Source organism: Chrysemys picta, chromosome 6 (assembly GCF_011386835.1).
Source record: "Chrysemys picta bellii isolate R12L10 chromosome 6, ASM1138683v2, whole genome shotgun sequence".
Taxonomy (NCBI): domain Eukaryota; kingdom Metazoa; phylum Chordata; order Testudines; family Emydidae; genus Chrysemys; species Chrysemys picta.
In genome coordinates, this window is record NC_088796.1 from 123435404 (window position 1) to 123457006 (window position 21603).

At 46.6% G+C, this 21603-nt stretch overlaps 1 protein-coding gene across 2 annotated transcripts in view; it reads left to right on the forward strand.

Annotated features, from left to right (window-relative positions):
• PAX5 (paired box 5) overlaps positions 1-21603 on the forward strand; it is a 242721-nt gene that overhangs the window by 210606 nt on the left and 10512 nt on the right. For both annotated transcript variants that reach the window (XM_065549772.1, XM_065549773.1), the window contains exon 9: positions 5357-5443. In XM_065549772.1, coding sequence (XP_065405844.1) covers positions 5357-5443 — 87 coding nt within the window. The remainder of the gene's footprint in view (positions 1-5356; positions 5444-21603) is intronic.

Below are 21603 nucleotides of genomic sequence, written 5' to 3' on the forward strand. Positions count from 1 at the left end.
TATTTCCTGGACAGTGTTTAAGCCATTACCTTTCATAATTTCACGTTTCATCTATGCATATAATAAACATTCTGTTAGTGAGCCAGCATTTAACAACCATCCTGTGTAATATCCTACATTAGAATATATGGCCCTGAGCTGTCTGATGCCCCCTCTTATCCTTGTTCCCCCAAAACCTTTGGGTGGGAACTTGAGACCTGTGCCCCCCGACTCCCACAGTCAGACTCCAAGAACCTTCATTAGTGTCCATATTGATTCAGGCTGCAGGCAGGCCAGCGGGACTCATCACCCACATCTGATTGCTTGCTAGCCCCCAGGGTTTTGAAGGACTAAAACTTACCAGAGCTCAAGGTTGGAGTTGGGGTGAGCTCTGGTAAGCTTCTTAGCATGCATGTAGTTCTTTAATTGTTTTAATATCTTTTCTCTGCAATGCTTTCACCTTACGGATAAATATGCTTGCTTAGAAGGAGATGTGTGGTAACTTGTACCTGCGGGCAATACACTGGTCAGAGCCCTTGGAGAGAAGGCAAAATGCAGGTGCTGGCCTTTTAAGGCAGTCTGGTTTGCTAAGGATATTGCAATGTAGATCAGGGAGCTGTGTGGTTAAAACCCCTTGTCAGGATGGAGTGAGATGAGGGTCTCCTCCCAGGAGAGGTGATGGATAGGAGCTGGAAACCTTTAAGTGAGTGCCCTGGAGGGGTCACAGCGACCATTATGCCCCATACAGGTGCAGTTACCCTGAAGCTGTGACAGTGCATACATCTCATTACCCTGTCCTTGTGCCCTCTTCCTGGATGTGCTGCAGTACGGTGGAGTGGCCCAGACATCTCATTGGCCTGTCCTTGTGCCATGCCCATCCTGCCGTTTTTGGTTATTTTAAAGTAATGTTTTAACTGAGTTTTTTTATTCTAGTCGCTCTCCTCAACCAGTAAAGAGGGCAGCCACACTCCCATGCACAAATCTCGGCACGTCTGTCTGCTCAGTGGGAAGAACTTTGTAAATAGCATGCGTCAGGCAGGCTCTGAGGTTGGTATAGAAATCCCTCGCCATGTGCAATGTATCCGTGTGATCAAACAATTGAGAGGTAATGCATGCCATGGAGCTGACCTGTCCCTAAGCACTTGAGGGAGGACGAGGGCTCTGCATTCACCCTACAGTTACTCAACATTTTGTGGTCCCACATGCTTTGAGGGAGTCAGTGCTAGTCTCGGCTAGAGAGGGAGTCCGGAGGAAGCTGGAAACCCAAAGGAAAATAGTCGGCGTTTGGGTTGAGCAGGCAGTCTCAATTGCAAAGAGAGGGAGCTCGCAGCTCGGTTGTAAAGGGGCTTGTTAAGTGACCCTTCTCTGAAGCTGAATAGCTATTTGAATTTAGTTCTAGTCAAGCATGGGTTACAAATTCCAGATGGCTTCTCTGTTTTTCAGCCTGGTTCTACCCTTCCTACGTACAGTGGGTTTTGACAATGTTAATTCACCTTGGAAAATGCTCATGACACCACAGTATCAGGCGATGGTCAGACTGTTACCGCATGCCGCCCCTCCGCCCTTCAGCTGCCGATTCATCCTACCGGCACCAGGCATGTTTGACATACAGTCCTGGTTCCGTCGGGCCCTTGTAGCTGCTCTGAAGCACTTACCTATCATTGGAATGTATGTGTAAACACCTGGAGGACAGTTGTCCCGACTGATATGTTCTGATATGTATTGTGTCAAATCTGTGCCCACAAACACAGACCACCGGAACCACTCAAACTACCCACATGCCCCTTAGCTGATAGAACCCAGACTAGGGTGACCAGACGTCCTGATATTATCGGGTCTGTCCCAATATTAGGAGCTTTGTCTTATATAGGCAACTATTACACACACCCTGTCCTGATTTTTCACACTTGCTATTTGGCCACTCTAGCCCAGAGAATGACTGCAAATGGTAGTTGTTAGTAGTAAACTAATAGACACCACTAGAGGGCGACATAAAGTCCTCACAGCCAGTGGGCTTTCTAACCAATGACACCTACGCCACTAGTGACAGCACAGATGCTGCACTCTTTCCCATCCCATAAATCATTCATTCACATACATGAAATGCATAACCAATATTTACACGGGAAAGCTCCATTATGTTTTGTTATGACAGAGTATTCAGTGTAATGCATCTTATTTATAACACTCTTCTTTCATTTCTTACGTCTTTCCTCATCTGCTTTATCTCCTTCCTCCTTCCCAAACCCTTCCCCTCTTTTCACTCTCAGGACCATTTTCCCAATGTTCCTCATTGATCCTTTGCCTCCTTGCTTTTTTCACAATAGCTCATTTTAAAAACAGCAACCAAGAATAAACATTAAGGCAGAGTTAACCTTCAGGTATTGTATGTCGTGTCCTTCATCATTCAGCAGGACAGGGAACAGAGAGGAAACGTATATGCTATGCACTTCAACAGGAATAGAAATTTGGGAGCAAATCCATTTCTAGTCACTCACAGTGATTAATAGAGTTGTACAGAAGCAGTAATAATAATTAATAAACCACCTGAGCCTTTTACAGAAGTCTAGTAAAGATGTGTACTAGGCGCTTTAAGGAGTAATGCTTAATAATCTGACATTCAATTGTTTGAATCTTTATTTTTCACTTCTATTCCCGTGAAAGCACCTTAAGCCGTCGGGTTGGAGCAGCTGTTGGAACCACAAAAAAACTCTGAGCTTTTAATGTTAAAGAAGCAACCTTAGGGACCTAGGAATTGCCAGACTGGCTCAGACCTGAGGTCCATCTAGTCCCATATCCTATCTCTGACAGTGGCTAGGACCAGATGCTTCAGAGGAAGGTAAAATCAGCCTTGCATTAGGCAGGTGTGGAACAATCTGCCCCTATAGTAGGTCTTCTCCAAGTCTCTAGTTAACAGAGATCAGTTTAAATCCTCCTTCAAAATGTACGTAATTTATGTTAGCATTTAGCTTTGGATACTCCTGGTATCTATATAAATCTCCAATCCCTTTTTGAAGACTGCTAAGTTTTTGGTCTCAACCATATCCCGCGACAATGAGTTCCACAGTCTAATTCCACATTCTATTTGTGTTTGCCTCCTTTTATTTTCATTGAAAGTCCTCTAGTTCTTGTGTTACGGGGGCAGGCCATTTCTGTTCTCCCTATCTCCCTTCTCTAGATCAGTCATCGATTTTTAGGGACTTCTATCATGTTCCCTCTTCTTTGTCTCCTTTCTAAGATAACAATCCCCGTCTTTTCAATCTCTCTTCATTTAAGTGATTTTCCAGGCCCTTGATCATTCTCATTGCCCTTGTCTGAGCCCCCTCCAGTTCTGAAATATTCTTCTGAAGATGGAATGACCAGCACAGAACACGCTATCCAGATGAGGCTGAGCCACTGTATAATAGTTTTTGTATTATTCTCCATCCAGTTCCTTATGCATCTTGTTTGCTTTTCGGACTGTAGCTTCCCATTGAGCAGAGGTCTCCTCTGAGCTGTCTGTAATGACATGGCATTTTAACTAGAACTAGTTAGGAATTTTTGGACAATGGTATTTTGTTGAAACATACATTGTTTACGGGAAAGGGGCGGTTTTGATGAATTTCCCGAGATGAAAAAAAGTTTCAAATTGTCAAAACATCTCATTTTGACACTTTGGAAATAAAAAAGGTCTGGTTTTGGTTCTAAATGGATTTTGTTGTTGTTGTTTTGAAATTTAAGTTGATTTATAGTAAAAAAAAAAGAATTAGAATAAAAAAGGTCAAAATCAAAACGAAATGCTTCAAAATGATTGCAATGAAATCTTTCAATTGACCCGAATACAGGTGTTTTTCTGGTTTTGTGATTCATGACTTTTTTTGAGTTTTTGACTTTTTGTCCCCATTTTGGGTGGAAATCATTTCTGAAATCCCAAATCTACAAGTTGTGTTACCTAACTTAAAGAGGGAAAGTATGCATAGCATTCTCTGGCTTTATTTCATAGGCCTGGTCTACACGGGGGGGTGATCGATCTAAATTACGCAACTTCAGCTACGTGAATAACATGGCTGAAGTCGACGTACTTAGATCGACTTACCGTGGTGTCTTCACCGTGGTGAGTCGATTTCTGCCGCTCCCCCGTCGACTCTGCCTGCGCCTCTCGCCGAGCTGGGGTACAGGAGTCGACGGGAGAGTGCTCAGGGGTCGATGTATCGTGTCTAGACTAGACACGATAAATCGATCCCCGCTGGATCGATCGCTGCCCGCCAATCCGGCGGGTAGTGTAGACATACCCGTACTCTAGTTATGGACCTCCCTCCTAATAGATACAGCAATAACATTTTGACTCATGTGAGCACAAGACAGTTCAGATGAACATATTAGGACTGGCAAGGATCACTTGTGACCTTCTTCCTGGCTTTTGTCAGGTGGCTGATGGCCTTAATGTTTTGATGAATGTGTGTGTGTGTGTGTGTGTGTGTGTGTGTGTGTGTGTGAGAGAGAGAGAGAGAGAGAGAGATCATTCCTGACAGATTGTAGAATAATAGTAATTATTATTTGTATTGTGGTATTGCCTAGTGCTGGCTGCTGTACACGCTCATAACAAAGTGATGGTGCCTGCCCCAAAGAGCTTACAATCTCGGTATCAAGCAAGAGATGAGACGTGTACAGAACACACAGCTGGGGAGAGCAGAAGGTAGCAGTGAGACGATCCTGAACAATGTGGTAATGCTGTGAGCTCACATGATGCTTTGCATGGCAGGAGCTCAAAGCCCTACACAGACATAAGCATCGTTATCCTGGTTATGGAGAGGGAGAGAGGTCCTGAGTCTTGCCAAAGGTGATGTCGTGAGTCAGAGGCAGCAGTTTCCTTGAACAAACTGAGATGCTGGTGTCCATGTCTAGAACTTTAACTGTTCCATCCCCTCCAGCTTTTGGAAAGCCTGGTTGAGGAGTTATGCTGTACCTCTTCCCCTCAGCTTGGCCAAACTGGGGCCCAGATGTAGTACGGGGGCAACTTAATTCCAGGGATGAGGCTCAGCATGACCCCGAGCCCCCTGGAATTTCTCCTGAGGGTATCTAGCCTTAGTGTTCCCTATCCTGGTGAAACATAGAAGGAGCTGGAAAGATTCCCACTGGTTTGGATCAGGCCCAGCGTGAGGAATGTGAGGAAAATCAAAAGGAAAACTCCATCCACTGACTTAGAGTTTGTTTTCTAACAAGTGTCCCAATTTCCATTCCCTAGGGAACCAGGTGGACCGTAAAGCCTACAATAAGAATTGCACTGGATATCACCTAGACTGCAGACTGCATTTAGCTGCTTCTTCCCCCTCGCCCCATCAGTGTCTGTTTTAGTGCCAAATTACCATTTGTTTTGTCTTCTCTTTCCCTTACTTAGGGAGCGAGTTTTCTGGAAGTCCATACAGCCACCCACAGTATTCAACATACAATGACTCCTGGAGATTTCCCAACCCTGGATTGCTAGGTGAGTTTTCCTACTGAGTTTCTCTAGGAACAACCTGCTCACTGCAGCTGGGGCTTGTCCTGTAGGTGGCTGCACATCTCCTCACTGGATGTTGGGCCAGATCTGGCCTTTGTGCACATCCAGTCATGGTAAGTGAGAAGCATCTCCTTGCACAATCTTATGTTGGATTCCCTCTGACTGCCCACAATGACAACAATCCTGCTTCAAGATATACTAGGACAGACCCCTGCACCGGCCTGGGGTCCTGTCTCTCTGCTGGCTGGTCTCTCTCCATCTCTCTTTCTCTTGCACGCACGCACCACATTGCCTCATACCTTGCCCCCATTCACTGACACGTACAAGATTCAGATTTGTTATTTGGAGGGCTACGGAGTCCCTTGCCTGCACAACATGGTGCGGTCACTATGCTGTTAAAAACCAACAATATCCTGGTGTTTGTAATCAACTGGAAATGTTTGTTTCCAAATTAGAATCAATAGTCTATGCCAGAATCCAAGACCAGAGAATTGCCTGCCAGGTTAGTTCAACCTGCTCGTCTCGCTCGCTACCAATGCCTATTCTTATCACCCCCCCATTTCATGTCTGCTTTTTAATTTGGCTTTTGCCACAGATTCGGGCTCCATTTCTGGGTGGGCTTCTGCTAGCAGGAACCCCTACACCTGTGCAAACTCTTTTCTGCTTGAGGGGAATCTCCTGAGCCCAGGGTCTGTGCTAGCAGATCCTCATGCAGAATGGGGTCCCTAATCTACAGAGTGAACATGATCCATTTTACACCACTGTCTCAAAAATTGGCCCCTTTGACTTTATATATACACAGAGCACACATTAGTGAGAATTTTCCTACACAGTTTGCATGGAGGAGGCAGGCAAAATACCAATTAATTGTCCTCTATCAACTGTAAGACTAGAAAAAAAACAAGGAGTCCTTGTGGCACCTTAGAGACTAACAAATTTATTTGGGCATAAGCTTTCGTGGGTTCTAGCCCATGAAAGCTTGTGCCCAAATAAATTTGTTAGTCTCTAAGGTGCCACAAGGATGCCTCGGTTTTTTTTGCTGATACAGACTAACCACTGAAACCTGTAGGAATAGAGTTTTCCAGATTTATGGATGACAGGCTGATGTAGGTGACCTCCAGCAGAGGAATAATTTTGAATTTTTGACTTTTTTTCATTGTTTCTTTGTTTTAAGTCGTTGAACCTCTAAGTAGCTGAGCTACCCAACCTTTGTTCGTCATGATTCTTGTCTTTAAAGAAATCCTTTGGGAGTAACAGACAGCGACAGTGCCCCATGCCGTGGTACAGGTAGAATACCGCCACTGGCAGTATTATAGTTAAGGGTCTGTTAGTGCTTCCCTCATAAATCAGAGGCCAGATGCTCTGCTGATGCAATTTGGCATAGCTCTACTGAAGCCAACCAACCTACATGGATGTAAATCCATGTAGGATCTAGCCCAGGAGTTAAGATAAAACTTTGATTTGGATGCTTGAATCCACTTTAACTGAGACTCATAAGGAAGGGAGGGTGTTTTTCCGCAACTCTTTTCAAAGAAAATGACCTGGTTTTAAATTGTACAATTGTAGCAAAATTCAACAGCAGCTCTTCACCCCTGTAGGAGTTCCCCGAATATGGAAGGGGTGTTCTGTACACACAGAAAGCTAACAGCAGCAACAAAAACATGTCATTTGAAAAGGATGCCATTTGCAACGTAGCTAAGGCTAGATTCTGAACCCCTTACTCATATTGGAAAGGAATTACTTCCCCAAGAAGCCTCATGTACTGATGACATACTGAAGTTTAAATACCTCTTGAAAACGCACTGCTACTTTGATATCTACAAGTAACAATAATAGCATGCTTCTCTGGAAATTTCAGATTGCCTGGTCATACATGGATATAAATATATCAAACATTGTGAGCTGGACTCTTGGCCAGTATAAATTGGTGTAGTGCTTTGAAGCCAATGGAGCTACACTGATTTGCACCGGCTGAGGACCTGTCCCAGTGTCCCGAAAACTTTGCAATTTGATTGAACTGAAGCAAAAGATTTCCCTTCATTTTAATCCTCAATGTTTCAGTTGCTTCAAAAAAGCACTTCTGAGCCATTTTGAATTTTTTCTGAATAGTGTATTTATATGATGAGTAAGGCTAAGGTTTAGTCAGGGGTATTTTTGGTGAAAGTCATGGACAGGTCATGGTCAATAAATAAAAATTCATGGCCCGTGACCTGTTCATGAGTTTTACCAAAAATACTCCTGACTAAATCTCTACTTCTGGGAACCTACTGCTCTGGGGAACCCCTGCTGGGGGGGGACCTGCTCCAGAATTGGGGGTTGACTGCCCCCTGGCCGCTGCTCCCGGGGACTGCTCTCTGGATGGCCTCTGGGCTCCCCTGTGGCCACTGCTCCAGCCACCCTGGGACCACTGCCGCTCAGGCGGTTCCCCAGGACACCCACAGGACCGCTGCTTGGGCACTCTCCAGAGCCAGTCACACCAGCCGCTGTTCCAGTGGACCCCGGAGCCACCTGCCCAGGGCCTCCCGATCAGTGGCCGGAGCAGCTGGCCTTGGGTCGCTCCAGCAGCGTCCAGTGCGGCTGGCCGTGGGGCGACCAAGCAGCTGGGGCCAGCTGCCCGGGCGGCCCTGAAGTCAGCCGCACCAGCCGCTGCGGAAGTCACGGAGGTTGGGGAAGTCACAGATTCCATGACTTTCTGCAACCTCTGTGAAAGAATGATCAGCTAGGAGGCAACAAGAGCCATGTAGAGTGTCAGAAAAAGAAATCGAAACTCAAGATTTATCCTCTGGCGCTCGATCCTCTGTCCTCTACTTGTTAAGTCAGTGGGAGGCTTGGCCAAGTAGATCAATGAGAGTAAGGAAGATGGGGCTGGGCCCCAAGTCATGGTTTCACAGGACTTATTCCTTTCATAGCAATGTGAGTTAGGGAGAGAATGTTGGCTCCGAGTTACCATCCAAACTCGGAAAGGCCTAACTGGTGTGACTCTACATTCCTGCAGCCGAGATTTTGGGGGGTTCTTTTAACTCTATAAAGGATGTTTTCACTCTCTTGAGACCAGCGTTCATGCAGTATCTGATTCAAAGCCATGGCCCTGACAAAGTTAATCACAGCATGCAGTGGCAAGGCTGGTTTTCCAAAGTCCTACTCCCTTATTGAGATGACAGTGTAACACCTTGAACACTTAAAAGAATACACGTTCAGTGAATTCTTTTTGCTGGTTAGGAAAGAATCGTATCAACAGGAGTTGCAGCAAGGTGAGATTTTGCCAGTCCCTAGGGCATCCTTGTGGGGAACAGAAACTTGGAAAAGGGGAGCAGTGGCAGTGAGAAAGGAAATTTCAGTGTGAAAAATGATAGATTGGGAGCAGCACGAAAGATAATGGGAGTCAAGTGAGCTAAAACCACAGGTGATCTAAAGGATGGAATTGTTGGCTCCTGGACTTTTCCTTCCAAACACGCACTAGCTGTGAAGCGTGTTAGCTAGTTTCCCTCCCTTAGGGTGGTGTTTCACCATTAAATGGGGCCCAGTAAGTTGCAGTAGCTGATCACATGGCAATACCAATTCTGCACCTGTATACACACCCGTCTCTTTGTTCTGTGGGGCTAATCCTTCCATAGTGCACTGCCGCCTACACTGCTGTCCCAGAGCGAGTGAAGGACCCGCCGCAGAATTGCTGCCGAAGATCCGGAGCGCAGAAGTCCCCCCGCCCCCTGCCGCCAAAATGCCGCCCCCCCAAATCCTGGTGCCCTAGGTCACCTAAATGGAAGCACCGGCCCTGTCTGGACAGGTGCCGAATAGGCAGAGCCATCTAATGCCAGCACAAGTCATTACCGCTGCCTGGAGCCTTCCGGCCATTCTGGTCAACACTGTTCGGTTTCTTATACTTCTCTGATCGGCCTGGTACCTGAGTGCCTTCCTCTGCATTCAAGTGATGTAACCAGCCTCATGTGTCAGACCCCTCCTGGTTTGCAGGCTTTAGATTCTTAAAAATAAGGACCCAATCCCGCACCCACCGAAGTCAGCAGGAGTTCTGCTGCCAACTTAGTGGGAGAGAAATAACCTCCTCAGTTTCAATATGAGTGTGTCTTCTGAGCACAGCTTAAACCTTAGTTTTCACTCTTAAAGTTGTCCGGCTGCAGTGACCAGTTAGCAGTGTGTAATTACGTAGAGAGCAGTCATAAGGCTAGGTGCGTCCTTCTTTGTTTTCCACTGCAGTGTTAAAATCATAAAGGCTGCTGTGATTTGTATGAACACACACACAACACCGCACGCGCACACGCACACGCGCACACGCACACGCACACACACGCACGCACACGCACACACACACACACACACACACACACTCTCTCGGTCAGCTACCGTTATTGAGGTCTAGCGAGCCTGCCTGTTTAAAGTCTACTTACCACAAACATGCTAAAAGTGGATAATAGCAACACAGTCTAATGAAGAAAAATGATTCAATTTCATGCTGGTTTGTTGTAATAACTTCTTTACCATTTTCACTCATTACTTTCGACTGGATGTTGATCACGGCAGATTTTGTTTGATGCACTGTTCCCACTTCTGAACTGATGTGATTTGTGTGCATTGTGAAATGTAAGTGAGTATGACAGGGTTCCCTTTTGGATATACCTGAACTATCTAGCTGTTGTTACAGGAGACAGGGTCACAAGATCAACAATATTGGCATGGCTTCATATGAGGTGAAAGGGTTTGGAACCGGTCAATTAGGATTAGAATCAGTTCTTCGGGGGGTTTCTATAAAAGGATTAGAGAACAAGTATGTGCCAGAAATGACTGTGTCAAGAAATAAATTGATGATTATATGAATTAGAAAGAAAAAATGACAGAAGAATGGACAAGTTTATTCTAGATGAGAGGGTAATGACAGGGGGAGAGAGTGAATGTTTTGTGATGTGAAGGTTTCATTTTTCACTTTAAATACAGGCCTTTTTGATTTCACCACAGAAATGTGAATTGGAGAAAATCAAACTTACAAGAAATGTGGTGCTGTTGAGAAGCTTCAGAGAAATATTGGGCTTTAATAGTTGCACTGAGTAAGAAATGTAATGGGGGCAGCAGAAGGCCGGAGAAAAATGGCTTTTTGTTCTTTCAGTCCTGCGAGATTCAGGGTGGAATCCTGGCTCCCTTGAAGTCAAAGTGAATTTTACCATTGACTTCAATGGGGCCTGGATTCATCCTCTATTTTTTGTCCAGCAATGATCTATTTTTTTTCCCTAAATTTTCTTTGTGTTTTTGCCTTAACATTGAGACCTGCTTGGTCACTCCGTTTGGTTTCATCGCTCTGAATCGCTAATTAATTGTTTAAAAGCAGAGCTTTCCCTACGCCTTGCCCTTTGGTGGTGTTGGATCTGGAATCCCGGCTGAAGGATGCATCTAGATGGTTGGGAAATCCTGACTAGGCATCAACTTAGACACCAGGACAACACAACTCATTGAATTGTAGGATGGGGCAACCAGTGCACTAGATTCAAGTGACTAAAAAAGGACTTTCTTGAACAGTCTCCTGTTTTTTAAAATTGATCTCACATTGCAGATGGCTCCAAAGCAAAACCTTGGATCTGAACACCTCTGTGCATTAGGGCACAGACTGGTCGGAAAATAGAAAATAGAATCCCATTCTTGGAGGGGGAAAATCAAACAAAATGAAGATTTTGTGCTTCATTGTATATGTGCCTGATTTTTTTTCCTATAAAAGGTGTGGAACAGAACAATTTTTTCTGTTTAGTTTCTAATTGAAAAAAAAAGTTCCAGTTTTCCAAGCGTTTTGTTATTTGTTCCCCCCACTGTCTCTCTCTTTATTTCCCTTTTTGGAACAGGGAAGGAGGTATAAAAATCAGTGGAAATAAGGGAAAAGACCCAAGGCACCAGATCTTTAACAACCAGAAAAATGAATGGAACTTTTTCACTTCCATGTTTTTGATATGAATCTTCTGACCAAAATAATAATTTTTCATTATAATTTTCAATTGGACTGAAAAGCCATTTTCCCCCATTTTGTTTGTTTGTTTGTTTTTGGACTAGCTCTAATTGGAACTGTTGAAAAATCACATCCATCACAATGATCAAACCAGGACTTTCAACACCCCTCTGAGGTAGTTCCCCAGGTATGTTATCTCCATCTTCAAGATGGGGAACCAAGGCACAGAGAAATTACATGACTTGTCCACCATCACAGAGGGAGTCTGTGACAGAAACAAGAATTAAATGCAGATCTTCTGGGCCCCAGTATCTAAGCCACAATGCCCTCATTCTCTCTTAGAGCAAGTTTCTTCCCTGGAGATTTGCCTTTCATTTCCACTACAGGGGATTCCCTGCTCTGCAAGATGCATTTTATCCAGTAACACTGAACAAAATTCTGCCACCCTCACTTGATCCAACCCCCCATGCAAGTCAAAAGGAGTTTGGTTCAAGGGAGGATGCCCATTGAGTTCCTCCTGAAAAGGAACACTCATGCACTACCAAGCTGCAGACCTCTGAATGTTAGGGGTGCTGCTACTGGTATTCAGCTAGTCTCCAGGGGGTAGCATTTGTAACGTTGTTTGAGAATTTAAAGGATTATATCAGATGAAGGGTGTGTTCCTCCTCTTCCTGTGAATGTACAACACTAGCTAACACTCATGAGTTTGAGTGCATGAAACAAAGGGAATTAGTTTTTCATGTGTCTCAATGAAATTCCTTTTAAACATTTCTTCTATACATAAATTCCCTCCCCCGCCCCATCCTCATAAATCACTTCCTTTTGAACTACACTGGCATCAATCCAGTCCATACCTGTTGCTCTCCTTTGTGAACTCTGAAATGCTATAAAATATCTGTTCTTAAACTTTTTATCTTTTTAAATAGGTTTTTATCCTCTTCCAGTGCAAACAGGAAATGTTTCCCCACCAGGAACATGCCTTTCCTTCAGACAGGAATACTTGGGACGCAGCAAGGAGTCAAAAACATCATATGCTTTTAGAGTTAATCTAGTTTGACCCCCTGCATAACACAGGCCATTAATTTTAACCCAGATCCCCCCTCTATTGAGCCCAAAGACTTAAGTTAAACCAAAGCATTTCGGTCCTTGGGAGACTAAACTGTTGTGTGCCATAGGGCAGAGATCAGGAGAGACCAAGGGTGCAACCAATGTCCGAGGCCCCTGTGGTGGCAAGGCATGGATTAGATGAGATATGCCCAGATGACCCCAGAGTGTGCTACAGAGGAAGGCAAACTCCCCCATGGTCTCTGCCAGTCTGACCTGAGGGAAAATTCCTTCCTGACCCCAAATCCAGAGATCAATGTGACCCTGGGCATATCTGAGCAAGACCGACCAGCCAGAAATCTAAGACAGAAGATTTTCTGTACCACCTCACTGCACGGTCCACCCCAACCAGTATCTCCTCTGTAGCCAAGGCAGATCTCTTATGCTTCAGAGGAAGGGGTTGGGGGAATTAAAACCGTGTACGAGGGAAATACATTCCTTCCTGAGCCCTGCAGATGGACTGGCTGAAGCCCTGAGTGGCTCTCCAGTCAAACATGTTCTCAAGAAGAAAGAGTTCAATCACCAAAAACTGATCCCTAATTCTTCCTCCTAGCTGGGGTGTCTTTCTCTGTAATCTGTGTTGACCCTCATCTAGACAAAAATCTCTGGAAGCTAGATATAACTCTCAAAGTTTAACCCTGTTATATCAACCCTCCATACTGAGAGCCTCCTTGCATCTCTATGAGACATCTTCGTCTGGTGTGATAGCTGTTCCCAGAGACGGTCTCTCACCAAAGTCCCCTTTAGGTTACTTATTGTCAAGTGTTATCAACTCCTCGGGCTAAATTCCCCAGTGACATTAATAGATATAACTCCACTTGAAATTGGTGACACTTCTGCGAATGAAGAACTTGGCTCCGTGAGTTCTCTTCCCAGTTCTTTCTCTGGCTTGTGCTGTGCAGAATGTTAGACGAGATGATCATAATGGTCCCTTTTGTCTTTAAAAACTATGAAATTGCTTACCACTCTGCGCCTCTGTTTCCCGTCTGAAATGTGGGGCTGATAACGGAAGTCCACCTTGGGAAATCTTCTGTGGGCAATAGGTTAACACTATATTGCTTTTTACATTGCTCCACCACAAAGTTTAGAAATTGTCAAAGGAGGGCGGCACCTCCTTCCCCTCTTTAACGACAACAGGATATTATTTTTCATAGTTCTAACTCCTGTACATTACTTTCCATTTGTTAGCTTGGTGCTGCTTCTATCCTATACCACACTGTCATCCTGAAGGTAGAGTAGTTTGTCTTCTGCTTGCTTTCCATCCCGTCCCTCTTCTGGGTTTCCCCATTTCAGCTGGTGCTTCTTTGTGTAGGTCACCTAAGGAGATGACAGGAATACCCGTGTTTTATTAGAAATACTCCCATAAAATACCCTGAACAAAGTTCATTATTTACTTCCAACCCTTCCGTGGAGCTTTGTGGCTGGCGAGACATGCTAGAAGGTCTTTCCATTTTGAAATATGTGCTGATTGCCTCCTATTAAATGTTATATCCAAAGACTCCTAACCTGCACTATCACCGGTGTAGTATAGTTAATGCCTGTAGTCTCAGTGTTTGAAATATTCATATCTCGCTTATGCCTTGAACGTTGTGACTTCTCCATGATGTCTGACAGTGCCATGGTGATTTCTTCTCTTGTCTCCATCCTTAACCCTGTTGCCAGGGTCCCATTGGATGCTGAAGGTTTGTTGGTCAGCAGTTGCATTGCCTCCTCCATACACACCCTGATGGCATGCTGTGTGGGGCAGACACGGCATATTTTAATTGTAAAAGAGTTTGGAAAATTAATTTTAACACAAATTTGACTCCCCCTAGTGACGTTTTAGGGTTAGAGTTAAGGTTGGGTGAGGGTTACACACCCCTCACTTTACTTGCTTTTCTGATGCTGGGAATAAAAAGATTGGGCCCAATTCGCCTCTCATGATGGTTTTAAATGGCAAAACTCCAGTGACTTTGGTGGAGTTACACCTGCTTTACCCTGTGGGATCAGAATGAGGCCCACCCTATGGTGGTCTTTAGGGTTCCTTAGCTTAATCACTGTCCTGATGTCACGGCATCATTGCTTTGTGCTGAGCTTTGTCGGTGACCCAAAGGAACGGGTTTAGTAATCCTCATTTAGCCTTGCATTGTCTTAGTGCCCCCTGCTGGCTGATATTGCCACTGCCACTCCTGTAACATGGCAGGTTTATGGATAATGGGCTGGGGTAGAGTTCTCCTCTCCATGCCAAGACACTTCAGGGGAGGGACAATTGAAGACATTAGATTACCAGTCTGTTTGGGTCCTGGGGACAGATGAAGTGGGGCCAATGGGAATAAATCTCCCCGTAGAATAACATCTTTGCAATGCACATACGTGTACATTTTTTGAGCTGGAAATTCTCTGTTGTCTGGACACAAGTAGCAGCCCTCGCTGGGGAAATGAGTCTGATGGCTCCCCAGCCTTGCATCCAACCGCCATGTTGTTTGGATTGGCCAATCAGAGAAGGCCTGATCTTGCCCCTGTTACACTCCCCTGGTAATCAGCAATCCTCTCTCCATTGAGTCCAGTGGGCACATGGAAAGGAGGTGAGTGTTGACTTTGGGACCCCCCCAGCACACATTGGTTTGGGATGAACAAGAGACTTTGTCTCCTCTGCCTCAAAGTCCCCACACAAATGTCCAGACATCCTCTTCGGGATTCGCTCTCCACTGAATGCACAGTCAGCAGTTCCCTTTGTGTCTCTCTCCCTTCGTGGTTAATCCTTTTTCCTTTTTTTTAAGCATCAGACAATCATTCACTCAATGCAATATAAGGCCATATCACATATAGAGCAGCTGAATGTTGAGCACGTGAACTGAGAAAGCTTCGCACTGGTACTTTCCTTTAAACAAAGAAAAGTGCAAGCACTTTAGAGAGCCCAGTGAAAGCAAAAGAAAGCTTGAAATGTGGCTTATGAAATCTCCCCCCAATTAATATTTTTCAACCATATATACTTTTGCTTTCCTACAAGCGTCATGGGTTTCTAGGGAGAGCGACCTGTGAGCTTGATTGTGATGAGAAGTCACTTAGGGCAGGTCTTCACTACAGGGGGGGGGGTCGATTTAAGATACGCAAATTCAGCTACGCGAATAGCGTAGCTGAATTCGACCTATCGGAGCCGACTTACCCCGCTGTGAGGACGGTGGCAAAATCGACCTCCGCGGCTCCCCATCGATGGCGCTTACTCCCACCTCCGCTGGTGGAGTAAGAGCGTCGATTCGGGGATCGATTGTCGCATCCCGACGAGACGCGATAATTCGATCCCCGAGAGATCGATTTCTACCCGCCGATTCAGGCGGGTAGTGTAGACCTAGCCTTAGATGTTTCCCAGGCATTGAAGTAAAGGGGCCTTTTGTTGACTCGATGGTTTATCAGAAGCCTTAGTGATCCTATAATTATGAGCCTGGCCAGTGGGGATGATACAATAATGCCTTTGAATATGTGCATATATAAAACCTGTAGCAGATTGGGAAAAATTAACTCATTACTGTAACTCGTGAATGCGAACCAGATACCTTTTCAGAGTTCTGCAGTGGCAATAAGAAAAGGCCCAACAATGGACAGTGTATGTGATTAAAAAATGCCAGCTTCATTTCTTTTGTGATCACCAGAAAAGATATTTGGAAGAAGATTTGGGGACCTGTCCGGATCTTTTTAATTATCATTGCATTTATTCTTTATGGCCGGCGCTGGGTAAGCACACTGAATTAGAAATGTAGAACCGAGAGAAAGAGAGGCCATTTTTGAAAACCCTCACTGGCAGTGTTGTTTATTCATCTGTGCTGGTGCTCACAGAGAGCACGCTCAAATGAAATGAATCGGAAACATCTTGAGCTACAACGTGGAACACATCAGTTCTACCTTGGAACATGGAACGATGTAAAACATAATTAGCCATGAGAGACTCGGTGACTAAACTCAGGATTCAGAAGTGCTACTGTATGTCTGATTCTCCTCTCCCTCCTCCTCCCTAAACCGTTATCTTCTGATATGTTTCTCACTGTTGGGTTATTTAAAAGGCTATTCTGGAGCTTGCCCACAATACGTATTTGCTTTCTCCTAACTCCAGACCATTTCTGGAACAAAGATGGCTTCCATTTCTTGTCACCTGATCTTTTACGTTGTTTGAGACTTAAAGCTATACTAACAGTCCGTTTAAGCTAGCTGAAAATGTGGTGTTTTCCTCCCCTCTTGGGAGAGTCCATTCTTCTGCTCTTCTGAGGTGAAAATATGATCACGGTGGCTGAACTTTAAACAAGAAAACAGTCTACCTGACTTCATTGGGATGATTTGTTGGATTACGTTAAGCATCATCCTCTGCAGCGTCGGACTGTTGTCCTGCGCTCCAGCTAGTCCTGTTCGAACCCATACCACCTATCCCACCAGCTCTGCAGCAGGTTTGCCAGTCACAAGTGGTGGTAAAGGTGGGCTGTCTAATGAGCTTCTCTGTAATGCAACGGTCCTCAACCCAGTGTCCCCGAATTGAGCTCTCCGCTGACATAGCAGCTGGAGCTGCCCTGACAGGAATTACTTGTAAGCAAGCGACACGGCACCTGGTGCAGTTGTTCATTATTGATGTTCAGCCCAAATATTTGATGACCTGCGGGGGCTCAGAGCATTGTAAAGCAGCTCCCTCCCCCTGTTGGGATTGCAAGCTCAGACTCAGTGGTGCAGAGTAATTGAGGCCAGGGTTGTGTCTTGTGCTGGCATTTCACTGAGGCATGTTAATGTAACACTGTTTTTACTGACCTGCCGGCGCCAAGGCAGCTTGGACATGTGTGGTTGCCACTGGGGAGGAAGTCTGAGTTGAGTTCCTGGCATGCAGGAGGCAGGAAAACACAAGGCAGTGGCATGGGTGTTGGTGTGTTAGGAGAGCAATGTCTTGAGGAGCCTCTTGCTCCGTTGAGAGGCCAGCTCTCCTTTGAGAATGTGGCTAAACTGTTTGAGTCTGGGGAGTATAGTAGGAGAGTTACGGTAATGTTGGACACCCTGCGTTGGCTCGAAAGTATGGAAGTATTGGCGGTAAATTGGAGATCATGGTACTTGGTGACCACAGGCAGCGCACACCCTCAGGTTAACCGATCACCGTGTCCTGACATGTTCTGATTCTAATTTAGGCTCCGTTTGCTCACCTTGTGTGCAGCCAGTCTCACTGCACGCCCTGCCCTGGTTGCTGTGTGAAGGCGTTTTCCGGTAACCGTAGCAGCAGGGCTGTAGGCGGGAGCGTACACAGAGAGAAAAGGGACTAGGGAAGGAATGGGGGTGGGCTTGAACACGGGTGGTGGCATTTCTCTAAGCCCAGCCCAAAGGATCCCCCTAAACATCAAGAGGGGAGCAGGAAAACCTGCAGAATTCTTTTAATCAATTATTTTTTAAATAGAATTACAGAAAGGGTGCTTGACCCGGAAACTGACTATTCCAAGATGAGTTACTCCACAGACCAAACAAACTCGAGTTGGCATTAGAATCACGGAATTGTAGAATCTCAGGGTTGGAAGGGACCTCAGGAGGTCATCTAGGCCAACCCTCTGCTCAAAGCAGGACCAGTCCCCAACTAAGTCATTGTTCCTTTAAGACCCAAACTGATCTTTCTCATTCGAGTAAAAAGGGAGCATTACCAATGAGTAAGAGTCGAAAATAAAAAAAGGAAATAGAGCTTTGGAAGGGAACCCTAGCTCAGCTCAGCAGAGAGACCAGTCTGGGCGAGTGGAAAGAAAACCTGTATCTGTAAGAATTACAGCTTGAGCTGAAATCAGATGACTTTGCGTATTTTTTTAGCACTCAGGGATGCAGTTCTAGTGCTCCGGTGTCAGTACTTGGCCATCTAGAACACAGTCCAGTGTAGACATTTTTTTGAATCCCCTTTCCCCGAGTCTGGTGGAATGCAGGCAGTCTCTGCCTGTCCCAGAGGGGGTGAGCCACCAAGCCGAGAAAGCAAAGCCACTGGGCAAGAAGGAGCAATAGCTTGGGGGGGGGTAGCTCAGTGGTTTGAGCATGGGCCTACTAAACCCAGGCTTATAAATTCAATCCTTGAGGGGGCCACTTAGGGATTTGGGGCAAAAATCTGTCTGGGAATTAGTCCTGCTTTGAGCAGGGGGTTGGACTAGATGACCTCCTGAGGTCCCTTCCAACCCTGATAGTCTATGAAGGCAACCCTTTTTCAGCTAAAGCAGTTTATTGACCATAAAAAGCTCTTTTTGCTGTTACACCAGAGTGCAGGACTCAGCAGAAGAATGGGCAACCCTGAGCTGCAGGAGAGGGTGAAGCCACCTATGTTAATGTTTGTGGTCTGACACTATGGCAACAGGCACCACATAGATCCAGGTGAAATGAGCAGCAGTTCTTCCAGTAAACGGCACGGTGCAGGGGGAAAGGATGAAAGATATTTCCTAGAGCAAATCCCCATGCATGTGAAGGGAGCAGTCCCAACTTCTGCAGAAGCATGGAACCCAGGGGTCCCCCCTAGGGTCTGGGGCAGAAGGAAGCATGCTGTGAATGTACCGGCTGGCTGCTTTGTTTGGCCTCCCTCCACTTGCACTGGCTCAGCACGTGCTGTGGGGCGTGGCCGAACCCATTGCCGGAGTTGACGTTACATTTCATTTGCACTGCAGTAGCGCTTAGGAGCCCTTTGTGCTAGATGATGTATAGCACAGAACGGAGCGGTGTCCGCTGCCCGGACGCGCTGACAATCTAAGCATAAGACCAGAGCCGGTGGGCGGATACAGTCCGCAGGGCCGGCTCCAGGCACCAGCCCACCAAGCTTGTGCTTGGGGCGGCACTTGGAGGGGGGCAGCGCGGTGCTCCGGCTCCGGCCGCCGGGGAGAGCGGGGCCACGGCCAGGGCTCGCTGCCCTCCCACCGGCGCTCTGGCCGCCGGGGAGAGCGGAGCCCCGGGCGGACTCGCCACCCTCCCACTGGCGCTCTGGCCGCCGGGGAGAGCGGAGCCCCGGGCGGACTCGCCACCCTCCCACCAGCGCTCTGGCCGCTGGGGAGAGCGGGGCCACGGCCAGGGCTCACCGCCCTCCTACCGGCGCTCTGGCCGTCGGGGAGAGCGGAGCCCCGACCAGGACTCGCCGCCCTCCCCCCGGCGCTCTGGCCGTCGGGGAGAGCGGAGCCCCGACCAGGACTCGCCGCCCTCCCCCCGGCGCTCTGGCCGCCGGGGAGAGCGGAGCCCCGACCGGGGCTCGCCGCCCTCCCCTGCTGTGCTGGGGAGCGGGGGGGTGGCCGGAGGCTTTTTTGCCTGGGGCGGCAAAAAAGCCAGAGCCGGCCCTGACAGTCCGACAGCGAGAGCACTAGGAAACAGGACAGTATTGGTCACGCTAGAAATACTAGCAGCAGGATGTACCTGCGGGCTTGTACTCCATGCCTCGGCCTGTGCTGTCACCGCCACACTTCCGGTTTGTGTGTGTATGTCGGCCAGAGCTGGGAACTCCGCCTGCGGCTCTGGCATAGACACATCCTGAGAGTCGAGACCTCGCCCGAAATGGAGCGGCTCAGCCTCAATGGCTGGCATGGGTTCAGGGATTTTGGCTGTTGCCTCCTCTCTGCGGTATTACGGAGGGAACGAAGGGAAGAGCTCTCCAAGCTCCCTGTATGCCCCGTCTGGCCCTCAGAGACAGACCCCTCATCTCTTTGTACGTTCAGGCTCATGAAATGTCACGACTTTCCCCAGGTCTCCACACGCTCTCAGCGAAACTCTGTGAATTCAGTGTTGATGCAAAGCTAACTACAGAATTTCTTCATTTCTGATGTGTACAGCCGGGAACACCCAAAACATACAGCACAGTATGCAGGCACGTGTGTGTGTGTTGGGGGGGGGGGTGCATGGGTGGGTGGGTTTACTATATCTGTACATGCAAGGCCTGATTCTCTGATGTGCTGAGCACTTGCGGCTCCAGCTGAAGTCACTGGGTCTTTGTAACAAGCCTAGCATTAGTCCACGCGGTTGGCTAGAAGAAATCACTGTTTTGGTTGACCCTAGTAGACTCGCTGCTAATTGACTGTGAGGACCGTCGTTCAAGACTTGGGTCTGGTAATGCACACGGTGCACCCACTGACTGGGGCCACTGCTGATTGCTTAGACTTGCTCAGGTCTTCAGGAGCAAGCCCAGGTCAGTGTGACTGGACATGCTGTTGGCTTTATTAACCTGCCAAATTCCTTGAACACCTGGAATGAGTTTAAGTGTCTTTGCCCTCGCCACAGTGTGGGTAAACCCACAATCTCAGCTCAAAACTGCATGCCACAAACTTTGGGTATGCAAACATGCAGCATTTGAGGCCAAGGTAAAGCCACTTTAGAGAGGGTTAGATCAGTTGGGGCAGGGCTAGCTCAGTGGTTTGTGCATTAGCCTGCTAAACCTGGGGTTGTGAGTTCAAGCCTTGAGGGGGCCATTTAGGAATCTGGGGCAAAATCTTTCAGGGACAGTACTTGGTCCTGCTGTGAAGGCAGGGGACTGGACTCAATGACTTTTCAAGGAAGGTCCCTTCAGTTCTATGAGACAGGTATATCTCCATATACACATGACACTTGGAAAATTAGCCCTTTTAAGTCTATTTCTCATACTCTAGCAGGGTTGGTCATCCTTTTTGTATGCTGTTGTGTTACCTAATAGTCAATGCTGTCTAGACACATATACTTAAAAAGTAACCCACACCTACAGTCAAACAAAAAATCTAGATTCTGAAAGACAATCCAATCTAGCGATGCTCAATTCTAAGGGGCCAGAAAACAGTCACTAATATTGTGCACATTCCAGGGTTTGATTCGATTCAGACACGCTCAAGCCCATCGGCATGCCTGAGTTTGCAAAGCTGTTGAAACTGGTTTGCTTGATGCATCTGGATATATGTCTTAAATGCTGAAGGCATGTATTCAATCGAAAACTAGCATATTGGATGGATCCGCTTATGACTCGAGTGACCAATTTCAAAGCTCCGACACATAATATCAACCCCAGACACTTAGTTATTTGTGATAGTTTTAAAATGTTTTCGAATACCAAATAGATTCACAAATGCCAGGAAAGATTCACAGATACTTCACAGAGCCAATCCCCCGCTGTCCTTCTCCAAGTTTATTGAAT